Source organism: Trichomycterus rosablanca, chromosome 9 (genome assembly GCF_030014385.1).
Source record: "Trichomycterus rosablanca isolate fTriRos1 chromosome 9, fTriRos1.hap1, whole genome shotgun sequence".
NCBI classification, from domain to species: domain Eukaryota; kingdom Metazoa; phylum Chordata; class Actinopteri; order Siluriformes; family Trichomycteridae; genus Trichomycterus; species Trichomycterus rosablanca.
In genome coordinates, this window is record NC_085996.1 from 438,701 (window position 1) to 448,700 (window position 10,000).

The window sequence follows — 10,000 nt, forward strand, 5'->3', positions numbered from 1 at the left end:
TGCCCTGCACACATTGTTCGTGGTGTGTTGGTGTGTGTTAGTGGTGTGTTGGTGTGTGTTAGTGGTGTGTTGGTGTGTGTTCGTGGTGTGTTGCTGTGTGTTAGTGGTGTGTTGGTGTGTGTTCGTGGTGTGTTGGTGTGTGTTCGTGGTGTGTTCATGGTGTGTTAGTGGTGTGTTGGTGTGTGTGTTAGTGGTGTGTTGGTGTGTGTTAGTGGTGTGTTGGTGTGTGTGTTAGTGGTGTGTTGGTGTGTGTTAGTGGTGTGTTGGTGTGTGTTAGTGGTGTGTTGGTGTGTGTTAGTGGTGTGTTGGTGTGTGTTAGTGGTGTGTTGGTGTGTGTGTTAGTGGTGTGTTGGTGTGTGTTAGTGGTGTGTTGGTGTGTGTTAGTGGTGTGTTGGTGTGTGTTAGTGGTGTGTTGGTGTGTGTGTTAGTGGTGTGTTGGTGTGTGTTGGTGTGTGTTGGTGTGTGTTAGTGGTGTGTTGGTGTGTGTTGGTGTGTGTTGGTGTGTGTTAGTGGTGTGTTGGTGTGTGTGTTAGTGGTGTGTTGGTGTGTGTTGGTGTGTGTTAGTGGTGTGTTGGTGTGTGTTGGTGTGTGTTGGTGTGTGTTAGTGGTGTGTTGGTGTGTGTGTTAGTGGTGTGTTGGTGTGTGTTCGTGGTGTGTCTGTGTGTGTGTTAGTGGTGTGTTGGTGTGTGTTGGTGTGTGTTAGTGGTGTGTTGGTGTGTGTTGGTGTGTGTTGGTGTGTGTTAGTGGTGTGTTGGTGTGTGTGTTAGTGGTGTGTTGGTGTGTGTTCGTGGTGTGTCTGTGTGTGTGTTAGTGTGTGTTAGTGGTGTGTTGGTGTGTGTTCGTTGTGTGTCTGTGCACCTTTAGGATGCTTTTACAGAACTCTGTGTGCAGGGTCTCTAATGGATGTTTGTCCCAATTATGGAATTGATGGTGTGTAAGCGAACCCCAAACTTCACTGCCATATAGAGCAATCGGTTCAATTATTGATTCAAAAATTTTAAGCCAGATTCGAATCGGAATTTCCACGAATGTTTGACGTTTTATGGCGTCGACGCCCTGCGAGCTTTTTCTCTCAGTTCATTTACTGCCGGGTTAAAGTTTCCTGTGGAACTGATGTTTAGTCCGAGGTAAGTATAATCTTTAGTGTGCTCAATTTCGTGCTGTCCTATTTTATATGTGTGTTTGGTTCCCTGAGATCTGGCTCTTTTCTGGAAGGTCATAATTTTGGTCTTTTTGAGGTTGACGGTCAGGGCCCAGGTCTGACAGTATTGCTGCAGCAGGTCCAGTTTGTGCTGGAGACCCTGAGCGCTGGGGGACAGCAGGACCAGATCATCTGCATACAGCAGGAGTTTAATCTCGGAGTCGTGTAGAGTGAGACCGGGCGTGGCTGAGTGCTCTAACATGGAGGCCAATTCATTAATATAGATGTTAAATAGAGTTGGACTTAAACAGCAGCCCTGTCTCACTCCACGCTCCTGAGAGATGAGATGTTTCTCTTACTGCCGATTCTTATTCCACACTGGTTTTCTGTGTACATGGATTTAATAAGATCGTATGTTTTACCCCCTACACCGCTCTCCAACATTTTATAAAACAATCCTTCATGCCAAATGGAATCAAAAGCTTTTTTAAAATCAATAAAACAAGTTATTTTGAACTACATATTTTTGGATCAGGGTGTGTAGGGTGTAAATATGATCGGTAGTGCGGTAATTTGGTAGGAAACCAATCTGACTTTTACTCAGGACGTTGTGTTGGGTAAGGAAGTGTAATAATCGTGAGTTAATGATACTACAGAATAACTTCCCCAGGTTACTGCTCACACAGATGCCCCGGTAATTATTAGGGTGGAATTTATCTCCACTTTTGTAGATGGGTGTTATGAGACCTTGATTCCAGATATCAGGGAAGGAACCGACACTCAGAACCAGGTTAAAGACTTTTAACATCGCCAGGTGAAATTTGGAGCTGCTGTGTTTGATCATTTCATTCAGGATCCCGTCAGGTCCTGATGATTTCTTTGTTTTTAGTTTTTTTAATGTTGTCTTTAAGTTCCTGCTCAGTAATGAGAGAGTCTAGAGGATTCTGGTGGTTTTTAACAGCCCGTTCCAGTTCCTCTAACTTACTAATAATTTGATTTTGTTCAGGATTTGAATCTAATTCTACATTTTTAAAGAGTGATTGGAAATGGGTTGTCCAGATATCCCCATCCTGAATGGTCAATTCTTCCTGTTCTCTATGTTTTAATTTGTTCCAACTGTCCCAGAATTGATGTGTGTTGATTAATTGTTCAATAATTGTTAGTTGTTTTTGGGTGTACTGAGCTTTTTTGGTTCTGAGTGTACGTTTATATTGTTTGAGGGTTTCACAGTAAAGAAGTCGTGTGTTACTGTTGTTTGGGTCTCTGTGTTTTTGGTTTGATATTTTACGGAGTTCTGTTCTTAACGTTTGACAATCTTTGTCGAACCAGCTGTCATCTTTTGTAGATTTAGGTTTTGATTTAGATTTAATTTTTAATTGAGCTTTATTTGCTGTATTTTTAAAGATCTGATTAATATTTTTAACTGCCTGATTTACTCCTTCTTTACTGTGAATGTACGCAGTGTCCAGAAAGTTATCTAAGCTAGTTTGGATTTCTGTGCTGCTTATTGCTTTCTGGAACTCTTCTGCGCTGTTCTCGGCCCATCTGTAGGATCTGGAGATGTTGTACAGCTTACTGGGCCGTGTGTGTGTGGTGGGGTTAGTTTCTGTCTTTTTGATGAACACAGTAATTTGGCTGTGATCAGACAGAGGGGTTAGAGGTTTAACAGTAAATGCACTGAGAGAGAAAGGGTCTAAATCTGTTATTGCATAATCTACTGTACTATTACCAAGAGGTGAGCAGAACGTGTACCTTCCTAATGAGTCCCCTCGAGTTCTACCGTTGACGATGTACAGACCTAAACTTCGACAGAGCTGCAGGAGGTCTTTACCATTTTTGTTAATAACATGATCATAATTGTTTCTGTGATTTAGGGTGGAATTAGTATTAAGAATTTGGTTGTTATTGATGAATCTGTTTCCCTGATCATTTATAATATCAGGTTGGGTTCCTGTTCTGGCGTTCAGGTCTCCACAGACGAGCACGTTTCCCTGGGTTTGGAAATGGCAGGTCTCTCTCTCCAGCTCTGAGAACATGTCTTCAGAGTAGTATGGAGACTCTGACGGAGGAATATAAATGGCACAGAGAAACAGATACACACACACACACACACACACACACACAGCTCACAGTGTTCCACACACACACACACACACACACATTATTTCATACACACACACACACACACACACACAGTGTTCCACACACACACACACATTGTTTCATACACACACACTTACACATACACACAGCTCACAGTGTTCCACACACACACACATTGTTTCATACACACACACACACACACACAGCTCACAGTGTTACACACACACACACATTGTTTCATACACACACACACACAGTGTTCCACACACACACACCGTCCCACAGCATCTATCAAATCTCATACATAAGGAACACACTCATGATCCAAAACATTATGACCACCCCAAACATCTAAATGAAAATGACTGTTTGTTCCGTACGGTCGTGCAGATGAAGGTCAGAGGAGCATCAGATGTTCTGCTGATGTTCTAACTCTCAGTACAGACCTGATCCAGCAGATCTGATCAGTAGAGATCTGAGGGACTTTCATTAGTGCTACACCACTGGGTTGAGTATTTTAAGTACTGAGTGCCTCTACACTGTAGTGACCTCAAACCACTGACCGGATCAAATGCTGTTTGGCCAGGACTCGGGTCAGATGTGGTAAAGGTTCCAGTATCTGATCTGGTCTAACAGAAGAGCAACTGCAACCTAATTTATAGATTTATATTAAACTTTATAGTATTTAAAGATCGTTAATATTTAAAGTGACCAACAATTGTTCAAAAATGTAAATTAAAATTAAAAAATTAATGGTTAACAATAATGATAATGTTCATAATATTAAAACAATAGTAAACAATTATAATAATGTTTATAATAATAATAATGATGTCAATAATAATAATAATAATAATAATAATAATAATAATGAAATAGTAATAATAATAATAACAATAACAGTAATAGTAATTAAATAATAATAATAATAATAATAATTGTAGATAAGTAATAACAATAATAGTAGATTAATAATATTAATAATAATAACAATAATAAATCAGGATATGTGAGATCAGGAGGTGCCGGTTTCACTTCACTGCTGCTTTATTTGCTGAACCTGTTTAAACAAGTGATCGTTTCTCCATAATCATTACTCAACACCAGCACAAAGATCAAGGAATTCTGGGTAATTTAACATGTTTACTGTGTTGAAACTGACATCAGCAAGTCTTAGCATGTGTGTGTGGGTGTGTGTGGGTGAATAGGTGTACAGACACACACACACACACACACACACACACACATCAAGGTTAGATCATGTTTTATTATGTCAACATTAACTTTACATTAAATCTTTACAACATTAAATATTTAGTTAATGTATTACATTAATATTGTTACTATGATATTTACTGCCAAAGCAATAATAATAATAATAATAATAAATACAGTTGCAGTAATATGTGCTCACTGTGGCAGCAATACAGTATTACTACAACTACATCAATATACTACTGCCACCTGGTGGTGCTTAAACAATACTACAAATACATTAATCACCACTAGGCAACAGTAACGTAATTGTATTAATATTTAGTGATTGTGAATTGTAGTGATATTCAATCACCTCTAGATGGCAGCAGTACAGTGATGTAATTGTAGTAATGCGTGCTGACCGCTAGATGGCAGCAGTATAGTGATGATGTAGTTGTAGTATTATAAGCTGACCGCTAGATGGCAGCAGTATAGTGATGTAGTAATAAAAGCTGACCGCTAGATGGCAGCAGTATAGCGATGTAGTTGTAGTAATAAAAGCTGACCGCTAGGTGGCAGCAGTGTAGTGATGTAATTGTAGTAATATGTAATCACCGCTAGTATTGTTTTGATATCAGTATTGTAGGGAAGATGGCGGACAGCAGAGAAAAAGCGTTACAGGATTACAGGAAGAAATTATTGGAACATAAAGAAATTGACGGCAGATTAAAGGAGTGTAAGTTTGACTTTCATCTTTATAATAACGAATTAAATCAGTTAAATAACAAGTTTTAAGCGCTCGTGCTGTGTTTGATGTGAATGACGCTGCACCGCTTTGTCATTCACTCAGACAGAACTAATCGATCACTGCACAGAAGCTAAGCGATTATTCGGTGTAATAATGTGTGATTAATGGTGATGAAATGTAATAATCGTGTATAATTGTATTGTTTGGCAGTGAGGGAGCAGCTGAAGGAACAGACGAAGCAGTATGAGAAATCTGAGAACGATCTGAAAGCTCTGCAGAGTGTCGGACAGGTAAACACACACACACACACACACACACACACACACACACACACACACACACGTCAGTGTCAGTGTCAGTCAGTGGAGGACATGATCACTGCATTATAAAGCTTCATAGCTTCAGGTCTGACTGAATAAATGCATCATTATCTTCTGAAATATTCTGTATTTATAACAGTAATCCGTACAGCACAGATCCATGTTTCTAATGAAGCTGCTTATAGCTGAAACTCTCACCGCTTCTCTTTGACTGTAATAACGTGATTATAACTCTTTTATTTATCTGTTTATGAAGCTTCATGCTTTTATGTTCTTTTATGGCTTTTCTCTGTCGGTCGAGGTGAAAATATAAACAGATAAACCCAGAAATCTCTCAGTCAGTAGATGATGTGTGAGCTCAGGTTTAGTTCTGGATCAGCGGCCAGAGAAACACTCAGGTGAGAGAGACTGAAACCTACCTGTATGATGACAGATCTTTCCCACAATGCACTGCTGTGTTTTGGTTATTTGATGATCACTGCTTGTGTTATGGTGCAGTTCATCTTCATGATAACCAAACAGTGGGAATAAACATCCGACACAAGGTTTAGTGCATCAGAGAGACGTCTGAAGCAGCAGATTTTAATTAAATGAAGCGGTGAACATAATGAATGAAGCAGTGAACATAATGAATGAAGCAGTGAAGGTTATTCTGCATCAATAAAGCAGTAAACATGATGAATGATGCGGTAAACATTATGAATGATGCGGTAAACAGTATAAATGAAGCGATGAATGTTATTCTGAATGAATGAAGCAGTGAACGTTATTCGGTATAATTGAAGCGGTGAATGTTATTCTGTATATGAATGAAGCGGTGAATGTTAATCTGTATGAATGAAACGGTGAATGTTATTCTGTACTAATGAAGCGGTGAATGTTATTCAGTATAAATGAAGCGGTGAATGTTAATCTGTATGAATGAAGCGGTGAATGCTAATCTGTATGGATGAAGCGGTGAATGTTATTCAGTATAAATGAAGCGGTGAATGTTAATCTGTATGAATGAAGCGGTGAATGTTATTCTGTATGGATGAAGCGGTGAATGTTATTTTGTATGAATGAAGCGGTGAGTGTTATTCTGTATGAATGAAGCGGTGAATGTTAATCTGTATGAATGAAGCAGTGAATGTTATTCTGTAGGAATGAAGCGGTGAATGTTATTCTGTATGAATGAAGCGGTGAATGTTATTCTGTACTAATGAAGCTGTGAATGTTATTCTGTACGAATGAAGCGGTGAATGTTATTCTGTATGGATGAAGCGGTGAATGTTATTCTGTATGGATGAAGCGGTGAATGTTATTCTGTACTAATGAAGCGGTGAATGTTATTCTGTACTAATGAAGCTGTGAATGTTATTCTGTACGAATGAAGCGGTGAATGTTATTCTGTACTAATGAAGCTGTGAATGTTATTCTGTACGAATGAAGCGGTGAATGTTATTCTGTATGGATGAAGCGGTGAATGTTATTCTGTACGAATGAAGCGGTGAATGTTATTCTGTACTAATGAAGCTGTGAATGTTATTCTGTACGAATGAAGCGGTGAATGTTATTCTGTATGGATGAAGCGGTGAATGTTATTCTGTATGGATGAAGCGGTGAATGTTATTCTGTACTAATGAAGCGGTGAATGTTATTCTGTACTAATGAAGCTGTGAATGTTATTCTGTACGAATGAAGCGGTGAATGTTATTCTGTATGGATGAAGCGGTGAATGTTATTCTGTACGGATGAAGCGGTGAATGTTATTCTGTACGAATGAAGCGGTGAATGTTATTCTGTATGGATGAAGCGGTGAATGTTATTCTGTATGGATGAAGCGGTGAATGTTATTCTGTACGAATGAAGCGGTGAATGTTATTCTGTACTAATGAAGCTGTGAATGTTATTCTGTACGAATGAAGCGGTGAATGTTATTCTGTATGGATGAAGCGGTGAATGTTATTCTGTACGAATGAAGCGGTGAATGTTATTCTGTACTAATGAAGCTGTGAATGTTATTCTGTACGAATGAAGCGGTGAATGTTATTCTGTATGGATGAAGCGGTGAATGTTATTCTGTATGGATGAAGCGGTGAATGTTATTCTGTACTAATGAAGCGGTGAATGTTATTCTGTACTAATGAAGCTGTGAATGTTATTCTGTACGAATGAAGCGGTGAATGTTATTCTGTATGGATGAAGCGGTGAATGTTATTCTGTATGGATGAAGCGGTGAATGTTATTCTGTACGAATGAAGCGGTGAATGTTATTCTGTATGGATGAAGCGGTGAATGTTATTCTGTATGGATGAAGCGGTGAATGTTATTCTGTACGAATGAAGCGGTGAATGTTATTCTGTACGAATGAAGCAGTGAATGTTATTCTGTATGAATGAAGCAGTGAATGTTATTCTGTATAAATGAAGCGGTGAATGTTATTCTGTATGAATGAAGCAGTGAACGTTATTCCGTATAAATGAAGCGGTGAATGTTATTCTGTATGAATGAAGCGGTGAATGTTATTCTGTACTGATGAAGCGGTGAACGCTGTGTTCTGACGGGTGATTTGGGGTGTTCCTTCACAGATTGTTGGTGAGGTGCTGAAGCAGCTGACGGAGGAGAAGTGTGAGTAACTTTATATTTATATCTGATATTAAACTCTCCTGTATTGATGCTCCTCCTCACCGTTCCCTCTCTGTGATGTTTACAGTTATTGTGAAGGCCACTAACGGGCCGCGATACGTAGTCGGATGCCGTAGACAGGTACCGCCCGTCTCTCTCTCTCTCTCTGTGACCTCACTTCCTGTTTGGCTGCTTTACTTTAACCTGGCGTTGTTTGTGTTTAGCTGGATAAGACGAAGCTGAAGTCTGGAACCAGAGTAGCGCTGGATATGACCACCCTCACCATCATGAGGTCAGAGCTCCCACACCCTTCGCCTCTGTTACAGTAGGGATTATAGACACTAGGGAAGGTCCTCGGTATGTATGGAGCTCAGATACGTTTGAGGTTCTGAGTTCTACGCCGTGTGTTCGGTAGGTACCTGCCCCGTGAGGTGGACCCCTTGGTGTATAACATGTCTCATGAAGACCCCGGAGTTGTTTCGTACTCTGAGATCGGTGGATTATCGGAGCAGATCCGGGAGCTCAGAGAGGTCAGAGGGCAGCGTGCGGGGTCATGTGATTCAGATTTAGCTGATGGGTGATATCGATGTTGTTGTGTGTGATGCACCATGTTGTGGTTCTCCTGTAGGTGATCGAGCTGCCGCTGACCAATCCTGAACTCTTCCAGCGGGTGGGGATCGTTCCTCCTAAAGGCTGTCTGCTCTACGGCCCTCCAGGTAACAACAACAGCTCAACGTGTCCGATTCAGAAATCGCGGAAGGGTGGGTGGGTGGGTGATGGGAGTGGCCGGAGAAAAGAACAGACCAGGAGAACATACAAAACTACTCACAAACACAATTCATCATGGGAGTTGTAGAGTAGTGTAGTTTACCTGTGTTGCCATAGTGACTGCAGTTGTTGCGCCATAGTGAAGCGAGTGTCTCGTCTGATTTATTTATACTCGCACTGATTAACGATCAGATCTGATCAGATCCTTTATTGATCTTCATAAAGGAGGTTCGAGAGTTACAGCAGCTCCAGCACAGAGTAAATACAGTCAAATAATATAATAAATATTGATGATGCAGTGCAATTACTGTTATACAGCAGTATCATAATTACAACTATAATATATACATGTGTGTGTAGTACGTAATGTAAAGTTCTGTGTGTGTGTGTGTGTGTGTGTGTGTGTGTGTGTGTGTGTGTGTGTGTGTGTGTGTGTGTGTGTGTGTGTGTGTGTGCAGGCACTGGAAAGACTCTGTTAGCGAGAGCTGTAGCCAGTCAGCTGGACTGTAACTTCCTCAAGGTAAACAAATGATTCTGAACCCTCACCACTCCCAAATACACCCCCCCCCCCCCCCCTCATCAAAAGCATCTGCTGAATGTGTCCACAGTCACACAAGCTTTATGTCACCAGGACACTAATCTTCTGCTGTGTGATCAGTAATGAACATTAGGTGAGCTTTGAGGTGCTATAACGATCCTTATCATTCCACCTTAAGAGAGTCAGCGTGGCAGTGCCACCTTAAGAAATGTGCCCATAGCGCATGATAAAGGCTCCTCAGATCCCTCACAGCTGTAGTGGAATCCACCATGAGCAGGCGCACGTGTTGAGTGTTGAGGATGGATGAAGGACGCTGTGGTAGGGGCCCCTGTAGAGAGGAACCTCCGCTCAGTGCTGGATTAATGAGGTGGAGATGTTTCAGGTGGTCTCCAGCTCCATCGTGGATAAGTACATCGGCGAGAGCGCCCGGCTCATCAGGGAGATGTTTCATTACGCCCGGGATCACCAGCCCTGCATCATCTTCATGGACGAGATCGACGCCATCGGTGATTATCTGTCCGTTAGAAGGATTCCAGTAGGTGTGTTTGTTTAGAGGTATATCATGTTATTAAATGTTT

At 40.8% G+C, this 10,000-nt stretch overlaps 1 protein-coding gene across 1 annotated transcript in view; it reads left to right on the forward strand.

Annotated features, from left to right (window-relative positions):
- Positions 1–1,121: 1,121 nt before the first annotated feature.
- The window catches only part of LOC134320915 (26S proteasome regulatory subunit 10B-like), a 12,419-nt gene continuing 3,540 nt past the window's right edge, over positions 1,122–10,000 (forward strand). The window contains exons 1-10 of the mRNA XM_063002554.1: positions 1,122–1,127; positions 5,080–5,177; positions 5,400–5,479; positions 8,080–8,119; positions 8,205–8,257; positions 8,341–8,408; positions 8,532–8,646; positions 8,745–8,832; positions 9,343–9,404; positions 9,805–9,928. Coding sequence (XP_062858624.1) covers positions 5,093–5,177; positions 5,400–5,479; positions 8,080–8,119; positions 8,205–8,257; positions 8,341–8,408; positions 8,532–8,646; positions 8,745–8,832; positions 9,343–9,404; positions 9,805–9,928 — 715 coding nt within the window. The 5' untranslated portion in view covers positions 1,122–1,127; positions 5,080–5,092. The remainder of the gene's footprint in view (positions 1,128–5,079; positions 5,178–5,399; positions 5,480–8,079; positions 8,120–8,204; positions 8,258–8,340; positions 8,409–8,531; positions 8,647–8,744; positions 8,833–9,342; positions 9,405–9,804; positions 9,929–10,000) is intronic.